Source organism: Choloepus didactylus, chromosome 1 (genome assembly GCF_015220235.1).
Source record: "Choloepus didactylus isolate mChoDid1 chromosome 1, mChoDid1.pri, whole genome shotgun sequence".
Taxonomy (NCBI): Eukaryota; Metazoa; Chordata; class Mammalia; order Pilosa; family Megalonychidae; genus Choloepus; species Choloepus didactylus.
The window spans coordinates 6873054-6897041 of NC_051307.1; the positions used below are offsets into that span (position 1 = coordinate 6873054).

Sequence of the window (23988 nt, forward strand, 5' to 3'; positions counted from 1 at the left end):
AAGATATTGCAAAAGAGAGGCTGTAAAGGAAGCACTGGGCATGTATAAGGCAGAAATCAAAAGTTCAAAAAAACAACTAGTAGAATCTATGGAAATGAAAGGCACAACACAAGAGATGAAAGACACAATGGAAACATATAACAGCAGATCTCAAGAGGCAGAAGAAAACACTCAGGAACTGGAGAACAAAATACCTGAAAGCCTACACGCAAAGGAGCAGATGGAGAAAAGAACGAAAAAATATGAGCAATGTCTCCGGAAACTCAAGGATGAAACAAAGTACAATAATGTACGTATCATTGGTATCCCAGAAGGAGAAGAGAAGGGAAAGGGGTCAGAAGCAATAATAGAGGAAATAATTAATGAAAATTTCCCATCTCTTATGAAAGACATAAAATTACAGATCCAAGAAGCGCAGCATACTCCAAACAGAAGAGATATGAAGAGGCCTACACCAAGACACTTAATAATCAAATTATCAAATGTCAAAGACAAAGAGAGAATCCTGAAAGCAGCAAGAGAAAAGCAATCCATTACATACAAAGGAAGCTTAATAAGACTATGTGCGGATCTCTCAGCAGAAACCATGGAGGCAAGAAGGAAGTGGTGTGATATATTTAAGATACTGAAAGAGAAAAACCCCCAACCAAGAATCCTGTATCCAGCAAAGCTGTCCTTCAAATATGAGGGAGAGCTCAAAATATTTTCTGACAAACAGACAATGAGAGACATTGTGAACAAGACACCTGCCCTACAGGAAATACTAAAGGGAGCACTACAGGGTGATAGAAGACAGGAGTGCATGGTTTGGAACACAATTTTGGGAGATGGTAGCACAACAATGTAAGTACACTGAACAAAGGTAACTATGAATACGGTTGAGAGAGGAAGGTGGGGAGCATGTGAGACACCACAAGAAAGGAAGAAAGATAAAGACTGGGACTGTGTAACTTGGTGAAATCTAGAGTATTCAACAATTGTGATAAAATATACAAATAAGGTCTTTTACGAGGGAGAACAAGCAAATGTCAACCTTGCAAGGTGTTAAAAATGGGGAGGCATTGGGGGAGGGATGCAATAAGCGTAAACTAGAGACTATAACTAATAGAATCATTGTATTATGCTTCCTTTAATGTAACAAAGGTGATATACGAAGCTGAATGCAGATAAGAGGGGGGGATAGGGGAGGCATGTTAGACACTTGACATTGGTGGTATTGTCTGATTCTTTATTCTACTTTGATTTAAGGTTATTTTTCCTTTTGCTGCTTCCTAGCTGTCTTTTTTTTTCCTCTTTCTTTTGCGTCTCTACCTTCTTTGACTCTCCCTCCTGCCTTGTGGAAGAAATGTAGATGCTCTTATACAGATAATGGTGAAGGTGGTGAACACATAAATGTATGACCATGCAGAAAACCATCGATTATTTACTTGGGATGGAATGTATGGTGAGTGAACAAAACCATATTAAAAAAAAAAAACGGGTTGATGACAAAACCTCGAGGGCAATATACTGAGTGAAATAAGCCAGACACATTAGGAAAATTATTGCAGGGTCTCACTGATAGGAACTAATTATAATATGTAAACTCATAGACATGAAATATAAGGTACCAAGATAGGGGATGAGACTTAAGAATGGGGAGTGGTTGCTTAGTATGAGCAGAATGTTCAATTAGGATGAACTTAAATGTCTGGAAATGAACAGAGGTGTCGGTAGCAAGATGTGAGAATAACTAACAGCGCCGAATGATGTGTGAATGAGGTGGAAAGGGGAAGCTCAGAGTCATATATGTCACCAGAAGGAAAGTTGGAGGTCAAAAGATGGGAATGTATAAAACTGAATCCTATGATGGGCAATGTCCGTGATCAACTGTACAAATACTAGAAATCACTTCATGAACCAGAACAAATGTACGACAATACAATTAGAAGTTAATAATAGAGGGGCATATAGGGAAGAACTATATACCTATTACAAACTGCGGTCGCAGTTGATTTGTCTGGGGGGGGGGGCGGCCGGTTGCTGAACCCTCGGCTCTCGGCGTTGCTCGGAGGGTACCGGCGGCGGGGGCTCTTTCCCGGAGGCGACGGCGAGGCGGGGGACTGGGCCCGGTCCCCGGCGGAGGCGTGCAAGGTGTGGAGGGCGGCGAGAAGGAACAGGCAGGACACGGTTCTTTGAGGGTGAAGAAGCCAAGAGAGTTTATTAGGGGTGAGCACAGGTTATATAGGCTGGCATAGAGGGCGGGGGTTGTTACAAGTCAATGCTGAGGGGAGAAAGGCTAGGATTGGTTCTGAGAGGGTGCGGAGGTTAGGATTGGTTCTAAGAGAGCACGGAGGTTGTTTGAAAAGGGGCGGGAGTTTCTCTGGCAACGGTGTCTGGCAACAATGTATGCGCACTGGTGGTGATGGGAGTTGCACTGGCAACGGGGAGTGTCCGGGCAAGATAAGGGGGTGGGGAAAAGGCGGTTCCCTCCGGCAAGCCTCCCCTAACGGTGGTATTTTGGGTGAGGAAATGGGGCCTGCCTCCGGCCTCACTTTCCCAGGCCTGGGGGGCTGTGGAGGGCGCTGTCGCCCGTGCCCACCACCCTCCCCAGGGGCGGATCCGGTCCCCTGGCCCAGGCCCACCAAGTTGAAGCACGTAATCAGTGTCCCGCAACAAACTATGTACTACAGTTAGTAGTATTTCAACATTTTTTCATAAACAGTAACAAACGTACTATATCGATACTACGAGTCAACAATTGAGGGGGGTTGGTTAGGGATGGGGAGGATTAGAGTTTCCTTTTCTTTTTTTCTTTTTTCATCTTTCACTTTATTTCTTTTCTGGAGTAATGAAAAGTTTCTAAAAATTGAACAAAAATTAAGTGTGATGGATGCACAGCTGTATGAGGGTACCCAGGGGCAAGTGATTGTACACTTTGGATCTTTGGATAATTGTATGGTATCTGAACAATCTCAATAAAAATGGAAAAAAAAAAAAAAACTCTGGTGGAGGGGGTCTGGGGAGGGAAGATAAATAGACACATTGGTATGTAAGAAAATAAACGGCATCCACCTGAGGCTCTCCCCTGGGAAAAAGTCTCGCCATGTGGAGAGAAAAGAAATCTCACCGTGTGTTCTAATGTCATTTCTGTGTACGTCTAATCTGTCTACCTACCAACAGGGGTTCCCACTCCACTCTAATTAATCACAGATACATTATTTTTCAATCCCTATTTATCTCAGCACTTAATGTATATCCACTGGTGCTGTTTCATCTTGCTTCGTAATGGTTTTTCCTTTTACTTTATGGCGTGTTTTCTCTCCCTACAACTAGGATTTAGACTTTTTGGCTACCTTTGACCCCATTACTAGTTCTGCAAATTGTGGGCAATTACAATATAATTTTACTAATAATGATTTGTAACAAACATACTGATTGACAATGGGCTTCTTGGTAAGACAGATTTGGAAAGGCATTTAAGGGAATTGAGTTACTCTCACAGTGGAAGGCTTTGTGATGTGGAAGCCCTTCTCAAACTCTGCCCAATCCCGTGGGCTCAGGCCAATTAAAACCAAGAGGTGCTGGGGAAAGTGGGGGCAGTAGGGGCTATATATGACATGGTTTTTATTCCTGATGTTTTTGAAAGAATATATTTGTATACACATTTGTGCAAAGGTTCAATAAGCTCATTGCAGTTCCCTTAGACATATTCATATTTCCTGAGGATATAAACATAATCCAAGACCTTCTAATGATGTTGCTTGAAAAAAGTTAGCTGCTTTCTCTGCTGCTGCTGTTATAAATGCAGCTAAATCTGGGGCCTTATAGACCTGTCAGTCTGCATGTTTAAAGGGGGGATTTTAAGAATCCCAAATATACCAGCTGATGTGCTTGAGGACTATGAGTCTTGTTCTGATATGGGAAGCATATTAAAAAAAAAAAAAAAAAAAAAAAAAAACACTCAAAAACAAAAATGAAACAAAATTAAAAAAAAAAAGCCAGATTTCTAGGAGCAATGTTCTCCAAATATTTTTGACTCTGACTCATAAGAAATACACAGTAAAAAAATGATAACATGCATACATACATATGCAAACACATACACAATCCTAAATAGACACATGGGAACTAAAACAAAAGCTTCACAAAATACTTATCCCTACTGTTTGTGATGCAAGCCAATATGCTCTATCCTATTCAATTTTATTTTTTTAATAAAGCTACAATCCATGAAATTGATTTCACCACCCACTAGTGGGTTGCTTACCCAAGTGTGAAAAACCATTGCCCCATGATATCTGTTGGCCACAGCATAATGTCTAATTTGCATTCTTGATGGTTCCTGTTTTTCCAAGTTATTTTCCATAACCATATATCATCTGCAGGAAGCAGACACATTTTACATTTAATTTTCACTGTTTCACTGTTTTACCAATAAGCACAGTGCCCTTGGTTCCATTTGGGTCCAAATCTTAGTGACACCTGGTAGGCACAATCACTGTGAACCAAAGTGCCGTGCTCTCTTCTTCCTTCACTTTTTATCCTTTTTGAACTTGTTGCCTTTTTAATCTGTGCCTCATAACACAGCCACTCTTGGAACAGATGATCAATATGAAATATGCATTCCCTTTCAGTCTCAAAATGCAGAAATCCTGTGGGTCAGGAAATAGTGTTGGCATATCCCCTGTGAATTGTAGTAAACCTGCCGTAGTTAGCAGACCTAATGGCATGCCTTTTTTTTCTGTATTTTTCCTGTCTTTATAAGAGGCCACTTTTAATTCCCAGGAGACCAAACTAGGTCACCCATGGACAGGTGGGGCCCCACCCCATGGCTTCTCCCTCCCTGTAAGAGCATTGTCCCCACCCATTTAGCTGCTCACCCTCAAACCTAGGAGTCACCCTTGTCCTCCAGCCCTTCACCTCACCCCAGTGTGCAAGCCCATTCTGTCTCCTGTTGATGCCATGTCCTGACAGTTCTAATTTTGAGGTACACTTATTTCAGTTCCTTGAGAACGCCATGGCTTTTCCAACGGCAGGACTTTTGCACATGCCATCCCTTCTGCCTTATTCCCAGCCTTACTCATTCCATGGTGCAACCTTTTATTCTCTGTCTCGTCTGAAATGCAGCCTCCTGGGAAAACCCTTGTCCTCATCCTCCTGCCAAAACAGCTCCCAGTGAATCCAAGTTCAGCTTCCATTTCCTGATTCTCTTAAGAACATGTATCACAGATGGTGATTCTGTTATTTCTGTGTCTATATAGCCTTTTTGTGTATCTCACCAGTAAAATATATGCTCCTAGAGGTCAGTGGGCAAACTTTTCTGTTCATTATATAAATGAATAAATTCAGTTTGAGTTTTATAGGTTTCTTTGGTTCTTTATTAAAATTCCTAAAATAATTCCTTTAAAAATAGAGTTCTATTCTTTCTAAGGATTTATTTTTAAATAACTAGAAATCTAATGAGAGCAAAGACTAATGACAGATTCAAATATCCGTTCAAGAGTGAAGATCTCCTCATTAACAACCGAAGTAGGGTAATTAGGTATATGGTTGGAATGCAGTGTGCAAGCTTAAATTAGTAGTGTATAATTGAGCCTCATTTAACTGCAGGAGAATTTCACTGAGAGAGTTTTATTTACATAAGAAAAATGTCATAGTGAAATTACTTTGAGGGAATTTAGATATATATTTGCCAAATCATTTCTTACTTATCAAACCCAGAACAAGATCTCTAGCTTATTTCTCATGCCCCATATAAGCAGGTAAAGTCATCGTTTCTGGCCACATGATTTCCTCCAGGCAGCTCAGGGTGCAAGTCAGGGCTTTGCCATTTCTGGGACACACTCGATGATCCTTTCCTAACGAAAAGGACCCAACAAAAGTTAAGTGGAGTGATGGGTGGGGACTCCGCCCCCTCCATCTGATGCCATCCCCGTTTCTCAGACTGCACGGCCTCCAACAACAGGAATTTATTTTCTCCCAGGACTGGATGCTTGAAATCAAGGTGTCAGCAGGGCCACGCTCCCTCAGAGTCTGTAGGGGAGCAGATCTCCCCAGCCTCTTTCCTGGCTTCCGGCAGGGACCGGCCATCCTTGGCGTTCCAGGGCTTGTGGCATAACTCTGTCTCTGCCCCGTTACATGGCTGTCTCCTCTCTGTGTCCTCTGTGTCTCTGTCCAAATTTTCTCTTCTTAAAGGACACCAATCACATAGGATTGAGGGACCAGCCTACTCCAGAATGACCTCATCTTAACTAACCCCAATTGCAATGACTTATTTCCCAAATAAGGTCACACTGACGGGTACCCGGGGTAGGACTTCAACATATCCTTTCGGGGACACGGTGCAACTCATAACAATGTCTTAGACACCTACTGTGCTGAGCCTGTTTCAGGAAAACTCAAAATATGTGTGTCATCCACACTCACACAAGCATTCAGTCGAGCACTGTGCAAGGTGGGAGGGAAACAGCAGGTAAGTGCAAGCAAGAGATTTCTCTGTCCTCGGAGAGGAGCACGAGCACACAAACTAACTAGGTTGGGTACAAGTAGGCGTGAAATTGCATTTTATCCAAGTAGTTCAGGAACATAAGGGGAGTCGCTACACGGTGGCTTAGACTTCTGTTTTAGGTATTTGCAGGGGAATGGTTACAAAGACCAGGGAAGGTGCTGGAAGTACCTCCTTCCTCTCTGCCAAGCTGCTCAGGTGAGTTTAGCCTATGGCTGCTGCTTCCATTTGCTCACCACCCACCGCCTCCTCTTTCAAATAAATTTCAACTACACGAGTAGTGCAATAATGCACTCTCTTTAGAAGACAACCACAGGTAACACTTTGGTGGGTGTCTGCTGATCCCTTCCTCTCTATGCATTTATGTACATAAATTTATGCATACACACATAGCCATGTTGGCTTTTATATGTAACAATATATTGTCACAAAACATCTCATTTTAATTTTTACTTATTTGGTTAGGCTCCAAATAAATTCTGTTCAGAAATTGAAATGTAATTATTTTTTGTATGCAGCAATATCTTGTTACAAAATAATATATTGTAATTATTGTTACATTATATCTTGGAGATCTTTCCATGGCACGTGAATAGATCCACCTTACCATCTTGAAATGACTGTGTAGGATGGATGTGCCCTAATTTATTTAATTAGTCACCCCTTGATTGGCATTTAGGTTTATTTACCATTGTTCCTTGTCTAAACAAGGCTACAGTGCACTCTTTTGCGTGTATATCATTGTGCGCCCATGTGTGAGCATTTCTATAGGATGGAATCTCTGAAGGGGACAAGTTGGGTCAAAATGTATGCCATGCTTACATTCCAGATGTGCAAGCAGGTTGCTTTGCCAAAAATAAAAGACATCACAGGTTTATATTCCACTCCAAGGAGCAGTGTATGTGTGACTGTTCATTTCCCCACACCTCTATCAAATATTTGTTTTCCTGATCTCCTGTATGAAGATAGCATCTCATTTAAATTTGTATTTATTTGGTCACACTCCAAATAAATTCTGTTTGGAAATTGAAATGTAATTAACTTTATTTGTGGAAAATTGGCATTTTTGCAATATTGAGACTATTCAGTTGTCTAATTCTAGAATTTGATGTGTCTCTCCATGTAGCCAGTTCTTCTGTGATGTTTTGGTAACATTCTACAGTGTTCATTAAATTTATTTTGTACAGTTCTCTCTGTGTGTAGCTAGATATTTAATATTTTTGTTGCTCTAGCAAAGGGGATATTTTACCATTATGTTTTATTAAACATTACAGCTATTGTAGAGTGCCTTTCTCTGTCAGTCACTTACATGGGCATTCTTATTTAAAATCACAACATTCCCAAGAAGATAACACTGCCCTATTATACCGATGAAGACATTGAGGTGCTCTGAGTTTATGTTTGTACTTAAAGTTATGCAATAGGAAGACACAGCTGAAATTGTTTTCACTAAACTTCTGGAAGTGCTCTCCTCCCTCACTTTCTCGGTCCTCTATCCTCTGCTGTACCTTTTGCTGACTCTTCTCCTTCACCCCTTCCCGGGCGGGTTCCTGTGTTTCAGTCTTCTTTCCCATGGAGAGCTCCTCGATCTGCACAGCTCAATCCCCAGAGCTCTGTCCCAGCCCTGCCTTTTACCCAGGCTTCCAGCATGCTCTCTCATTAACTCACAGCTCAACTCCCACATCCTGAAAATGGAGTTCCTTCCCAACTTCTTCACCCTATCCATGCCACCACAAATGCCCAAGTCCCTCAGACTCAACACTGGGCACGCTCTCCTCAGTCAAGTTCTGTCGCTTCTTCAGCTTAATCTGGTTCTGAGCTCGCCCCTCCTGCCCCACTGCTGCTGGGTGCCCTCTTGCCCCAGACCTTGGGACGTGGCCCAGAGCCACGGGAGCGTGCCCGGTAAGGACATGGGCTGGGGCCAGCATGCCAGGGTGTCGTCCTGGCTCGGACGCTTCCGGTTGCAAAACATGAGCAAGTGTGTTCTTCACCTTCCTCATCTGTAAAATTGGGAATAGTCATGGTGTCTGACTCCTGAGGTCATTCTGAGAACCAAATGGGTGAAAACAAAGATGACGTCTAGAGTGAGGACAGCTCACACTGAGTACCCACTGATGTTGGCTCTAATTTTTCAGCATTAGCACCCAGGTCAGTTGTCTTCCCTTCACGTGGCCTCGTCTCTCCCTCTTCTATGCAGCTTTTGGAGTGATTTTCCTTGTCAGGCCGCTCATTTGCTCAGGAAATATCAGTAGCTCTTTCATGCCTACGTGGACACATAGGTTGGCACGCAACCATCTAGGGCAAACCTTAGAACCAAGCTGCGTGTGAAATTCCTTTTCAAACTACATCTGGAATAACAGGAACTGATCACTTTAAAATTCTTGCAGTTATACGTATTTTTGTATTTCCACTTCTATTTTAGTTAATACAAAGTTAACTTTCAAACTAAAGAGTGTTAGGTATTCAGAGGCTCAGCTCCTTTCTTTTTGTATATATAGTTTTCTATTTGTCAGTTTGTGTATGTTATGTTTTTCTAATAATTTATTTTCTCTGAATGATTAATTTTTTGACACTAAGTTATTCAGATTACTTTTGCTGTCTCTAGAATATTTATTTCAGTGTCCCTTTTGAAAAAGTGATATACATATATTTGCATTTGCATTTTTTTCTTGATTAGTCTTGCTAGGGGACTGTCAATTATATTAGTCTTTTTGGCAAACATTTTAGTTTGGTTGATTTTCTCTATTGAGTACTTCTTTTCTATCTTTTTTTCTTTTTTTTAATTGTAGAATATAATATATATACATAAAAGTGACAGCTTTCCAAGTGCAATTTAACAAGCAGTTAGAGAGCAAATTTCAAAGAATATTATAGGTTACAACTCCACAGTTTCAGTTATTTCTCTAATATGAAGTATAACATATATACAAAAAAGTAATATCTTTCAAAGTATGATTTAACAAGTAGATATATAGGAAATGTCCAAAGTTCCTTTCTAATGTTATAGATTTAGACCTTAGATTTCAATCTTGCATTCTCCTAATTTTTCAGAAACTGTTATGAAAGCTGCCTAGGAGAAAGCTCAGTTTCATTACGCAGCATGGCTCCCAATTGGAGGTGGCAGGCACAGCTGATAAAAGCTTCATTGTGTCGTGCTACCATTTGGCATCTTATTAGAAGAACCATCTGTTTTAATTACTATTAACTCAGTTACACTGGCAATAGCAACAGACCTCTAAGATCTATTTCTGACTGAGTAAAAAATCAGATTTGCTTTTAAAAATCTTCCTGAAAATAGTTTTGCCACTACTGAAGATCTAACAGCCTGGCTGCACAGGAAAAAGCCAGAGAGTATAATGGAAGGATAATTAACATCAAAATCCTAAAATATGCTCATTTTCATATAAGAATATTTTATCTTCATTCCTGGAGGAAAAGAAAAGCTCTTTTTATGTATTATACATGAGTCAATCTCATGTCAAAATCTAAAAAAAGGAATTTTAACTTTTCTTTTTACCCAGATTTGAGAAGCAATCTTTCCTCGAAAAACAATGGTAGATTGTTTCATCCATCCACCCAAGTTCCTGCTGTCATGGAGCTTATATTCTAGTTAGAAGAGAGAAGTTTAAAACAATCATTAAGCACATACACAAGACAACTTCAAATAGAAGGATAATTAAGCAGAGTGCTGAGAAAATGAGTCACTGTGGATGTGGTTAATGTGGCTTGTCACTGGTGGGAAGTTGACTTTGGAATGATGGTGACAAGCCCTCCAGTTAGACCAATTAATAGAAGGGAATTGGGGTAGGAGGCAAACCGAGACTGTAGCCAAATGATGCAATCAAAGCCCAAACCATACAGGAACTTGGAGGACACTGCTGGCAATTTGGAATAGTGAGAAGCCATCAAAAGTTGAAAGCAAGGCACTCAGTGATCTGATTGGCCTTTTACAAGACCACTGTGGGTGTTGAGTGGAGAATGGATCGTAGGGGAGCAAGGGTGGAAGCAGAAGAGATAGAAGATGAGCGTCCTCGGGCCTGGTATCACGTGTCCTCAGAGCATGAGAGAAATGGATGGTTTCAGGGTATATTTTGGAGGTAAGGCCAGAAGGACTTTGCTATTAGATGAAGTATGAGAGGTGAGGCATGGTTAATTTCGAAAAAAAAAAAAAATAGAATATTTATCTTAGGATCAAATAGTAAAAATAATATGCTTGTTACTCAAACAGCACGATAATGATTATGAGAAAAGTCTCCCGAGTTTCTATTAATATCCTTTTCCACTGCAGAAATGATTTCTGAAGACAAAGTATTACATAACCCTCTTCAGTCCACAGCCTCTCCCTGGGCTGCACAGGGGTACTCGGTGGGCTGTTAGAACTTTCTACACTTGTCAATATTCTGTCATGTGACGCTGGCTCAGGGATGTTCAGTAAGTATTTTGCTTGTGTTGACACAGCTCCAGGTGGCAGAATTGTGATGTAAACCTTGTCCATATCATTTCCAATTTGAAGCTTTTCCTGGTGCATGAGGTTGCCCCTCATAAGTAAGCAAATAAACAATTAAACGTGAGCCACTCATATTTATGTGTCTGGGGGCATTTCCCTGCTGGGTCAAGCAGATGTGATCCTGTTGTAGAGTATTCCGTTCATCCTGTGGACCAACCTACAATGGCACAACAACAAAATAACCAAAGTTACATTCACTTTTATAGACCTCAACTTTCAGTGTTCGCCAACTGTGGCATTATGCATTACTCAAATCTTCAACATCAGAACCAAATGGGTGTTTTTGGTCATCTATTTTTCACAGACGGACAATCCAAGTTTAGAGGGTAGATTGACATGCTGGAAGTCACACAGCCAGGAAGCAAAATGCCAGGCTTGGAATCCACATCCATTGAACTCCAAAACTCGGATATTTTCCTCCACACTGAGGAATCTCCCAAGGTGGGTAAGGTTGCTCCACCTGGTAGAGATGCCTAGTGTAGCACAGAAAGGTCTTTTAACTCGATACTTTATAAGGGCAGGAAGAAAAATATTAGCTGAGTAGATGGAACAAGAAGATTAATTAGAAGATAATTTAACATAAAGTTAATTATTTATATTTGAGTAGTACGCAGGACAAATACAAGTTTGGTGATAAACACAATTTCTCCTTCCTGTGAATTGGTAACTTCCTTCATCTATGTAAGACAAGGATAATGCCACTTCTCTGATTATAGCCTCGCTGCTTTCCTCCCTGTGTTTTCTTGGCTTGTTGGCATGTTTCTAACCCTAAAACTCAAATCTGTTTAGATTGGAAGTTCCCTGAAGACAGGGGCTGAGTTTCATTCCTTTTAGGATTCCCAGAGCCCAGGACACTGCTGGCATAATGAATGAGTGTAACTTTAGCTCTGTTTTCCTGCTTCTCCATAACCATGGTTCCTCCTTGAATCAGCTCTGATATTCTTCTTTCTGGAGGTCACTCATGCCTCCAGAATGTACAGGTCACACTCTGCTTCAACTATCTATGGGTCGGCAAAATGGATTTCTAGAACTGTTGCTATTTTAATTTCTGTTTCTGATGCTATTGTACAGAAAATCCCAAAAAGTATTGTGCCCAAACCTTAGAAGCACCACCCTCTGTGGGTTATCAACTGCCCAACACCATGACAGTGAAAGGAAATTATAATAAAGCCTCTTGGCCATAGAGTTTCAACCCTGAGTGCTCTTGGAGCATTCTCCTATTGTGCAAATATTCCAATTTTAAGTATATTTTCTTTCTGGATGGAAATATCCCTCTAGCCCCTGTACCAAGCTTGGCCAGATTGTCTAAACTAGTACCAAGCTGTGGACTTATTTTGGGGGCGCTAACATGCACGCTCATGTAAACTAATACTGGAGAACTGCTCTAGAAACTACTTAGAACCCAGTTAGTCTTAGTTTGTACAGGCTTACCTTGCTTTATTGCACTTTGTTGTGCTTCACAAATACTGCATCCTTTCCAATTAAAGGTTTGTGGCAACCATGCAATGGGCAAGTCTGTCAGCACCGTTTCTCCAACATGCTCACTATGTGTCTCTGTGTCATGTTTCGGTAATTCTTAAAATTTGGTAATTCTTAAAATATTTCATACTTTTTCATTTTTGTATCTGTTATAGTGATCTGTAATCACGATCTTTGATGTTGCTGTTGTAATTATTTTGGAGTTCCACGGACCACGCCCAGATAAGACGGTGAATTTAATCAATAAATGTTGTGTGTTCTGACTGCTCCACCGACCAGCTGTTTCCCCATCTCTCTCTCTCTCGATCTCCTTGGTTCTCCCTATTCCCTGATACACAACTATATTGAAATTATGCCAATTAATAACCCTACAATGGCGTTTAAGCATTCAGGTGAAAGGAAGAGTCATGTCTTTAAATCAAAAGCTAGAAATGATTAAGCTTAGTGAGGAAGGTATGTCAAAAGCTGAGATAGATTGAAAGCCAGAACTCTTGTGCCAAACAGTTAGCCAAGTTGTAAGTACAAAGGAAATGTTTTTGAAGGAAATTGAAAGTGCTACTCCAGTGAATACAGGAATGATGATAAAGTGAAGCAGACTTATCGCTGATAGAAAGTTTCAGTGGTGTGGATAGAAGATCAAACCAGCTACAACATTCCCTTAAACCAAAGCCTAACCCAGAGCAAGGCCCTGGATCTCTTCAAATCTCTGAGGCTGACAGAGGTGAGGAAGCTACAGAAGGAAAGTTTGAAGGTATCAGAAGTTGGTTCATGAGGTTTAATGAAAGAAGCTGTCTTCATAGCAAATAGAGGTGCAAGGTGAAGCAGCAAGTGCTGATGTAGAAGCTGCTGCAATTATCCGGAAGATCTAGCTAAGATAACTGATGAAGGTGGCTGTACTAAACAACAGATTTCCAATGTAGACAAAGCAGTCTTTATTGGGAGAAGATGCCATGTAGGGTTTTCATAGCTAGAGAGGAGGAGTCAAAGCCTGGCTTCAAAGCTTCAAAGGACAGGCTGACTCTCTTGTTAGGGGCTAAGAAGTCAATGCTCATTTTGGAGAATTCCAGGGTCCTTAAGAATGATGCTAAATCTGCTCTCCCTTTGCTCTATAGATGGAGCAACAAAGCCTGGATGATAGCATGTCTGTTTACAGTATGGTTTCCTGAATATTTTAAAACCACTGTTGAGAACTATTGCTCAGAAAAAAAGAAATTCCTTTCAAAATATGACTGCACATTGACAATGCACCTGGTCATCCAAGGGCTCTGATGGAGATATATGAGATTAATGTTGTTTCCATGCTGCTAACACTACATCCATTCTGTAGCCTGTGGGTCAAAGAGTTATTTTGACTTTCAAGTCTTATTAAGAAATACATTTTATAAGGCTATGGCTGCCATAGATGGTGATTCCTCTGATGGATCTGGGCAAAGTAAGTTGAAAACTTTCTGTAAAGGATTCACTATTGTAGATGCTACTAAGAACATTTGTGATTCATGGGATGAGGTCAAAATATCAACATTAATAGGAATTTGGAGGAAGTTGATTCCAACCATCAGGGATGACTTTGAGGGGTTCAAGACTTCAGTGGAGGAAGTAATGCAGATGTGGTGAAAAAAGCAAGAGAACTAGAATTAGAAGTGGAGCCTGAAGTTGTGACTGAATTGCTGCAATCTCATAATGAAATTTTAGCAGATGAGGGGTTGCTCCTTATGGATGAACAAAGAAAGTGGTTTCTGGAGATGGAATCTACTCCTGGTGAAGATGTTCTGAACACTGTTGAAATGACACCAAGGATTTAGAATATTACATAAAGCTTAGTTGATACAGCAGTAGTAGGATTTGAGAGGATTGACTCCAATTTTGAAAGAAGTTCTTCTTTGAATAAATTGCTATAAAACAGCATTGCATTCTACAGTGAAATCTTTCATGATAGGAAGAGTCAATTGATGTGGCAAACTTTCTTATTTTTTAAAATTGCCGAATCCACCCCAACCTTCAGCAACCACCACTGTGATCAGTCAGCAGCCATCTGTATTGAAGCAAGACTCTTCACCAGCCAAAAGATCACAACTTGCTGAAGGCACAGAGGATGTTCGGCATTTTTTAGCAATAAAATATTCTTAATTAAGGTATTTACATTAATTTTTAGACATAAGGCCATTACACAATTAATTAGACTACAGTATATTGTAAGCAGAACTTTTATATGCACTGGGCAACAAAAACAATGTGTGACTTGCTTTATTGCAATATTCACTTTATTGTGGTGATCAGGAACTAAACCTGTAATATCTCTGAGGTATGCCTGCACAAAGTTCTAACAGACCTGGTATGTCTAGTTTCTAACTCTTGCCGACTGAATGCATCACATTGTAAACCTGTTGACAGGGATATTGACAACAGAGAGAATTGACACTGACAGCCTGACCACAAAAGAGGAAGCAGAAAAACGTCAAAAACTGTCTCAGGGATTTAAATACCTGGCACTTTTGGGATGATTTAATGCATCCTGAGAAACCAAGATAGGTTCTGGGCGGCATATCTTAATAACTGCTCTCCACAAGGATGATCCTGAATCCAAAATTAGTTCATTGTTGTTTAGTTGACTCTGATTTGCAGTGTGTTTAAGATGACAAAAGAATTAAATATATTTTAGAAATGTTTCCATCTGAAATGCTAAGAGTTTCCAAGGGAAAATAATTATAGTTTAAAATTGTGGCTTTTCACCGTTGTGTGTAATCAGCAGGTTCTGGGTATTCAAGGGTGTGTCTCAGAGAGAGAAAGAAGGGGAGAGAGAGAGAGTTTGTGTATTTTCAGTTTAATAATACAAATAATTTGCATCTCTACCTATTTTATTAGAAGTACATCCTTTTATCCAGTGTAAGTCTGTGAACAAACCATGTATTCCAAATGATAAAAAAAAAATATCTAGTGATACGTCTCAGTTTGCCAGGCTGCTCTGACAAATGCCACACGAAGGATTGACTTGAACAATGGCAATTTATTCACTTACGGTTTGAGAGGTTTAAGTTTTAAATCAAGATGTAGGCAAGGCCATGCTTTCTCCCTGAAGATCTGTGGTGTCCTGGTGCTGGCTGCTGGCAGTGCTTGGGGTTCCTTGGCTTGTTTTCTACCTCCCATCACATGGCGATGTCCTCTCCTTTCCTGGCTTCCGTGACTCCCAGGTCCCCTTTATAAGGCCTCCAACAATCAGGATTGCAACTCACCCTCATTCAGGTGGGCCGCCCCTTAACTAAAATTAACATCTCCAAATGGTCCTGTTTGCACTGGGTTCACACCCACAGGGACCTGGGTGAAGAGCAGGAGTTTGTGTTTGTTCGGACACATAATTCAACCAACTGCATGATGCAAGGCAGGAAGTGGGGTGCAGTGGCAAGTTCAGGTGCAAAGTGATTCCTCGTTTCTGTGGAGCCAAGTCATCCAGTTTTCTCATGATTGTGCTCCCCTCCCTCACCCACCCTAAGAGTTCCTCCCACCTCTGGAGCTACACTGTGCCCACGGCCCTTTCTTAGTTAAAAGCTTCTACTCTTCATCTTCATTTTAAAATGTGGATCAGTTTCAAGATGGGTTTCAAGGAGAAACAAGGGGCCAGGCAGAGACAGTGCAAAATGTAATAGAACTTAGTCAACTCCTCCATTCCTATGAACTTCTCAGAAAATGTTAAAGAGGGGCCAAAGAAGGCCCAGGTTCTTCTGAAATAACATGTCTTAAAAGATTCTTATTAGCATGTTATATAGTTGAGTGTATTTGTTTTCTAGGGCTGCCATGACAACATATGCAAACTTGGATGGCTTAAGACAACAGAGATGTATCTTCTCTCAGTTCTGGAGGCAGAGGTCCAAAATCAGGTTTCGGCAGGGCTGTGCTCCCTCAGAGACCTGTCGGGGGGTCCTTCCTGGCCTGTCCACCTCCTGGTGGTGGCCAGCTGTCCTTAGTGTTCCGTGGCCTTTGGCTGCAGCCCCCTGATCTCTGCGAGCCCTATGGCTTTCTTCTCGGTGTCCTTCTGAGCCTGTCTTCACATCTCCTCTTCTCATAAGCACCCCAGTTACACTGGACCAGGGCCCACCCACCCCAGATTGGCCTTAACTAATCGCATCTTCAAAGACTCTATGTCCAAACATAGTCACATTTTCCTGGGATTGGGGTTGAGGACTTGAATAGGTATTTTGGCGGGGATGCAATTCAGTGCATTGAGTGAGTAAAAGAAAAGTTGGATTTTACAGCAGCCAAAGGAGTGTTTAGTTGATTGTGCCTAGAGAATAGGGTCCTCTCAGGGAGCAACAAGGTAATCCATGCATGCTGCTCCCTTCTGTGCATTTCTAAACACTTCTGAAGGATGGTACACAGAATGCTTTCCATTTACACATTGCCGTTGCTGACGGCCTGTCAGGTGTAATGCAAATGCTCCATGTCAGACAGGTGACAGGAATTGCATACATTATCTTTTTTTTTTTTTTTTTTTGGTCACTCCTTTCTATCATTTTGTACTTAAAAGGAACTGGTTATTAAAGTGTTATATAATTATGCAAAATATATTGAAAGAGAAAAAATGTTTCAATTATATACAATATATACTGATAAGAAATGCTTAGAGTGTGATGACATATGACAAGTGCTACAAGGTATTTTTAGTTGCCTTATTTTTTGGGGAGGATGAAGCAAAAATATCTAGAATATTCAGCATTCAGTTATTTTCTTCAGCTATTCTATTTAGCATAGGTAGAGTATATTTTAAAATAAGCAAATAATTGGAATTGTTTAAAAGTTAAGTTTAATTGATGCTCAAATATGCTACTTTTCATAATCAATTTGTGTTCTTTTATGTAGCATATGTTAGCTTAGTATTGTTTCATGTCCTTTAAAGGATGTTTTCATATCCATCTCCTTTTGAATTGCTCTCATCTTGCACTAGAAATTATAAGTCATTTTTCTTTTATCTGAGCAACTAATCTATGAAGAAAGCATTTCCTTACAAATTTTGGATTGCCATGCAATGACCAAGGATAGATACAACTTATATATTTGAGACTCAGAAGAGTGAAGTCAAGGCTCCTGGTAATTTTGATTAAAACAAAATAAAGGAAGTTTAAACTCGTTTTAAAGTTGAAACAGTCTCAGATGTTTGGGGGGCAAGAGAAACATCCTCTTAAACTGGGTTCCTATGCTTGCCTTCTGGGGAGTTGGTCCTGAGCAGGTGAATTACATGGCATTAGGCATATGTACCTGAGCAGGTGAATCATGTGACATTAGGCATATGCATCTGAGCAGGTGAATTACGTGGCATTGTGCATATGTTATATGCAGGCTGTACAACCTCTTCCCCCCACTTTGCCTCTTGGGTCGTTGTGCTACTTTCCCCTTATTTTTGCTATATTTCTGTAGCTGAGCTGGTTTTACTTTAATGATTCATGTTTGGGGGGAGGGTGAAAAACACCCTTAAGACTTCTTTCAAACTCTTCCTGCAAAAAAAAAAAAAAAAAAAAAGAAGTGTCTGACATAAAAAGAGGAAGTTTAAACTGAACCTAAAGAAAACAAATAGTAAAAGAAGGTGATTGCATATTTTAGTATTTTTCAAAGAAACAAAATCATGTCAACTGACTCAGTTCCACTCTTTGCCTTTATTCGGTTTATCATAAAATTGTAATTGAACAGGAAAATTATATTTAGAGTTCTCATTTTTAAAGGCAAAATCCATCATCATCCTTAAACCAAACCAGATACCTTATCTATTAATGTTGACCATCTTGCTATAACTACTGTTGTACAGCAAAAAAAATCACAGGTCCCAGAGTGTGCGCTGTGTGAAAGGGAAAATGGCTGAGCTTGACTTTTGTCTCCTTGAGGTGAAAATAGTGATTGTCTATTATTTGAATAGTCAACTTTAAAAATTAGTGATTAAAAATGGCAGAGTTCTCTAAAATGATGAATATAGAAAAAATTGGTTTTTTTGCCTTAGAATAAAGCAGTAAATTGGTTATTATTATGAGAAAAGAAACCAGTCTTTCCTGGGGAGTTTGTACAATATCTTGTTGCTTATAGGCTAACATTTTTGTGCATTTATTGAAATAGTTCAAACTGAGGCAGAAGTTTGTTTTCATGATGTAGAAATTTGCAAAAGTAAGTTAATACTCCCTTAACCTGTGGCATTCAAAGAGAAAGGTGATGATCAAAAAATAATAATAATCTGCTATATTAGCTATGCACCTCTTACGTGGTGTCTGTCATTGTAAGATAAATACATGACCTGAAAATAACTTATGGGATTAGAATTGCTAATCACAGAATTGTATTTATTCTGTGACATACTTAATAAAAAATTCTTAATTGGGCTAGTTGAAAAATTAAAATAAATTAATATAGTTTGGATTCTTAACGTAACACACACTCCTATTTTTTAACTTTTCAGGTTTCTTCGGGTGGGAAAAAAAAATCTGTTCCCTGACTTTGGTTATGTGGTTGGGTGGCTTTTATTCTCTTTTAATCAGGCAACTGTTTTCCTGTATTTCAGGATCTAGATTTCTCATCACATCCATGGGAGCCTTGTATATTAAAGATGTACAGAATGAAGACGGATTGTATAACTACCGCTGTGTCACGCGGCATCGGTACACCGGGGAGACAAGGCAGAGCAACAGCGCCAGACTTTTTGTATCAGGTAAAAACTCCTCAAGACTGTGCCTGCTCTATCCAATAGTCCCCCGTTAGTGAACTGAGGTGACACAGTCCGATTTGTGGAATTCACAACCAAAATGAAGCCTATCACTTGCTCCCAAAATATTTCATCCAATTTAAAGGTGAATACCAATACAAGGTAATACAAAGGAAGATATCCCAGGTGAAAGGTCATTTCACATTTTGTGAAACTCCAAATTCCCTTGGCCCACTGTGATTTTTGATTTGGAGATAACATCTCCTTGCTCCATGTATTTCTATGTTCTGTCACTGACAACACCAAACACCACCAGCATGCTTCCCTTCCTGTACGTATGTATGTGTGTTTATGAGGGCGAAGAGAAGAGGAATATGGAACACACCCTTTGCTCCTCGACATTATCTAACCAAGTTGGAAAAATTATCCATCCTTAAAATTAAAGGGATATTCACACCATCCCATGGTGTAGGTGCAGACCACGACCTCACTGATATGAAATAATAGAATAAGCAAATTCTTAGAGTCAGAAACTAGAATTTAGGTTAGCAGGGACTATGGTTAGGGTTGGGAATATGGAGTTAAGGCTTAAAATGTACAAATTTTCTGATTGGGTTGGTGGGAAAATATTGCTAATGGATGGTGATGATGGTGGCACAACATTGTGAACATAATTAACAGCACTGAATTACATATTTGAATGTGGTTAAAGGGGAAATTTTTGGTTGTATATATGTTACTAGAATACAAATTTTAAAGAGAAACAGGACTCTACGACACAATGAACCCTATTTTAAATAAGGGACTATAATTAGCAGTACAATTATAAAAATGTTCTTTCATTAATTCTAACAAATGTGCCACACTAATGCAAGATGTTAAAAATATGGTGGTATATGGGAACTCTGTGTTTTATGCATGATTTTTCCATAAACCTACAACTTCTCCAATAAAAAATAAGTGGGCAGAGGTTTACTATATATATTTCATCTGAAATCATTAACATATATATTACTGACACCAGCAAGACCCATGTAGAAACAGAAGCAGCAAAATCAAATGGTGGATGGTCAGCCACCCTGCTAAAGGCTTTGTGACACCTTCTCAAAACTAAACCTACCCCCTACTCTAAGCAGAATGACAGGTTCTTGCATCTGTTTTTTCCCACTACTTTGTAATATCCCATTCTTCCAATCTAGTATAACTAAAATCTGTGTTTCTTAAGGGCAAGGGCTGTCATTATATCCCATGTTTCCTGAATAAATGAAGGTAGATTTTGGAATACTATTAGAGAACCCGACTCCAAGTAATATGTATATCTCAGACACAAGTCATTTAGCAAACAATATTCCTGCAGTATTTAATAGTCTATAAGTCATAATATACTAGAAAGTGCTATAATCACACATGGTCAAGGATGTTCAAGAACACTTTCTGAGTGGACAGTTCACGGTATCCCCCGGGTGTACAGGTGAGGCACTTCCAGAAAGGTGGGTGTAGACAATAGGCAAAGATAGCCATTTTCCTGGATTCTCAGTTGACGCTTGAGGATGTCATGAGGTTCGTAAGACATCTTTTATCAAACCTATCTCTTTTTAACTGTTAGAAAGTAGCTTGTTCTTCAAGGCAACATTTTGTCAAGTCCATCCATAATTTCCTTTAGAAGGAAGTGGAATGGAGCAGTAAAGCTTTTCCTGGAAAAGTGTTGTTGTACTTGATATTGTGAAACTTTTATATGTCTAATCCCTGTGGAGCCCCAAAGCCAAACATCTGAATGAATATAATTGTGGAATATAGAATTCTTCAATTAATGAATGACAGGATCTCAGGAGAGTCCAGGAAACTTGGCCAGGCACTCTTTAGGAGATTATTTGGGCTTTTTAATCATAACCCATTCACATCATTCTCACACACACCAGCAAAGAGAAAAGATCAGCAGGTTCATAGGGATTTCTATTTCTGATGATCACAAAGAAAATCCGAAGCAGAAGCAGTTTTCATTTGTGTCTGTTGAGCATCCCCTGTGGCTGAATACTGAATGACAGCCCTTTAAAGAGATCTTTCCAGAATGGTGCTTATTTGAGTGGAGAGTGGATATCCAATCCTTTGCTGTGTAGTTAACTACAGACAGATCAAAACACACATGACACTTTTCTGATTAAAGCAAAGATAAGACAATTTCCGGAGCCAAGAGCCCATATCTTTTTCATCACATCCTTGTGGAGACCAGTGTAGCTGCTCATACACTTTGATATACTGCATGTACTGGACATGAAGAATTAGAAGAGAGCTCATTGAATCTTATTTTTAGTATCTGATCAGAGATCTATATTTTTACATTCTTCATAATAATCCAAAAATCCTACCATTGAGAACATCACTTTTTTCAAACAAACCTGAAGGACATTGAGCTAAGTGGTTTCCACTGACCCAGTTCTTGAAAACATTTTATCCTTATCATATCTAGCTCAAGAATATAATGCAGGCTAAACAACATTTAGTAGATGTTCTAGTTTGCTAATGTTATTGGAATGTGAAACACCAGAAACGGATTGGCTTTTATAAAAGGGGTTTATTTGGTTACAAGTTTACAGTTTTAAGGCCATGAAGTGTCCATCAACCAAGAGTAGTTTCACTGGAGAAAGGCCATTGGCATACGGAAAACCTCTGTTAGCTGGGAAGGAACGTGGCTGGCGTCTGCTTGCTCCTAGATTGTGTTTCAAAATGGTGTTCTCCAAAATGTCTGCATCAGCTTCCAATGACCATCTTCAAAATGTCTGTCTCAGCTCCAGCTCCTCTCTCAGCTTCTGTGCATTCTTCAAAGTGTCCCTCTTGGTTGTAGCAAGTTCGCTCCTTCTGTCTGAGCTTGTATAGTGCTGCAGTAAACTAAACAAGGCCCACGCTGAATGGGCAGGGCCACACCTCCACGGAAACTACCCAGTCAGAGCTATCACCTACAGTTGGGTGGGTCACATCTCCACAGACACTGAACCAATAGGTTCCAACCCAATCCACACTAATACGTCTGCCCCCACAAGAATGCATTCAAGAATATAGCTTTTTCTGGGGGCCATAATATATACAAACCGGCACAGTAGAGCCAACTAATTTTGCCTCATTTCTTGCTTCTTAAAAGTAGGGTCATGTTATAAGTGATCATCTGGAAGCTGCTGCTTCTTTTCTTTTGACCCTTTCATTTTTGTCACACCTTGTTGACTGTCTTCTTTCCCACATTTTGGCACAGATATCACCTCTTCACTGAGAGTGCCTTGAAGGCCATACCTAAAGCCTCCCTGCTGTCCCTCCCTTACCCCACAGCCCCGACTCCCAGCACACACACCTGCACTCTCTATTATGCCATCCTCTTTTATTTCCTTCATTGCACTTACTACAGGCTGAGTTATGTTTATTTGTTCACTTACACATTGGCTGCCTTCCCCACCCTTGTACCCATCTAACTAGAATGTAAGCTCCAAGAGAGCATTGTCCTTGCTTTGTTTGCCACTGTGTCCCCAGTGCCTAATTCTATGCTCTTCCTGAATTTGGGGGCCAAAAACTATCTTTGGAATGAATAAATAAAACATTTTCAAATTTGGTCATGATGTGCAAACTTATTTTCTTGTGAAATACATTTTACCAATGCTAAACAACTATTTCTGCTACTGCTGCTCTTTTGAAAGGGAAGTCTGACATTTCCTGGCTATGATAAGGCAATCCTGTTCTTGACCGTTGCTGGTGACTCCTGCAGAAACATTCTGATTCTGGATATCTTTGTCACTTAGTAGGGAATGAGAAGTATAAGTGGTCCAGCCATTTGTTTTCAGTGGAAGGAATTTGTATGAGCAGAGCATATTTTCCAATTCATATACAAAGTCTTAAAGATCTGTGTTGACAGTTGATGTAATGTGTGGGATTTAAATTACATATGAAGCCCAACAATTCTAAATGACCACTTCAACTCCTCACTGGCCCTAAGAGTTCCTATTTCTCCTACAGATCCAGTGAACTCAGCCCCATCCATACTGGATGGGTTTGACCATCGCAAAGCCATGGCAGGGCAGCGTGTGGAGCTGCCTTGCAAAGCGCTTGGGCACCCCGAGCCAGATTACCGCTGGCTGAAGGACAACATGCCCCTGGAACTCTCAGGAAGGTTCCAGAAGACGGTGACGGGGCTGGTCATTGAGAACACTCGTCCTTCAGACTCGGGCAGCTATGTGTGTGAAGTGTCCAACAGATATGGAACTGCTAAGGTGATTGGCCGCCTGTACGTGAAACGTAAGTTGGACAGTGACTTATAGTGGTGATGGTGGCTGCCATTTATGGAGTTTCTGTCTGAAGCTAATCTCTGGGCTTTCCCTACAGCCTCCCATTGAGCCTCACAGCAGCCCCGCTGAGGCTCATGTTGGCTCCACTTTGCAGATGAGGAAATCAATGCTCAGACGAGTTGCCCAGCACCACCCAGCTGGAAAGCATTGGGCATAGGATTTGAATTCAGCTCTGTCTGATCCATTAGGCCAAAGGCCCATTCACTGAGTTCTCTGCTGCAGTTACAAATTTTAGAGATAAAAATGAGCTGGCTGTTGAATTCAGAATAGCCACATCTCTGAAAGTAGACCTATGGAGAAGGGCAGGATTGTTCTTTCATCAGAGGTGATTACGTCAGATCAAAGCGGTTGTCCTTGGCCTTTATCAGGATGATACTTCAAATTCCACTAAATGGGGTTTTTATCAGCAGAAATATAGGGCTCTAAAGTATCCAAATATTGGATTGTTATATGGATTATTAATGATCAGTATTATAGACCATTTAGTCCAAGTATGGAGAGTGTATTTCATCTCCAA

At 40.2% G+C, this 23988-nt stretch overlaps 1 protein-coding gene across 2 annotated transcripts in view; it reads left to right on the forward strand.

Annotated features, from left to right (window-relative positions):
* DSCAM (DS cell adhesion molecule) overlaps window positions 1-23988 on the forward strand; it is an 834563-nt gene that overhangs the window by 472141 nt on the left and 338434 nt on the right. For both annotated transcript variants that reach the window (XM_037831465.1, XM_037831467.1), the window contains exons 4-5: window positions 19006-19152; window positions 23143-23421. In XM_037831465.1, coding sequence (XP_037687393.1) covers window positions 19006-19152; window positions 23143-23421 — 426 coding nt within the window. The remainder of the gene's footprint in view (window positions 1-19005; window positions 19153-23142; window positions 23422-23988) is intronic.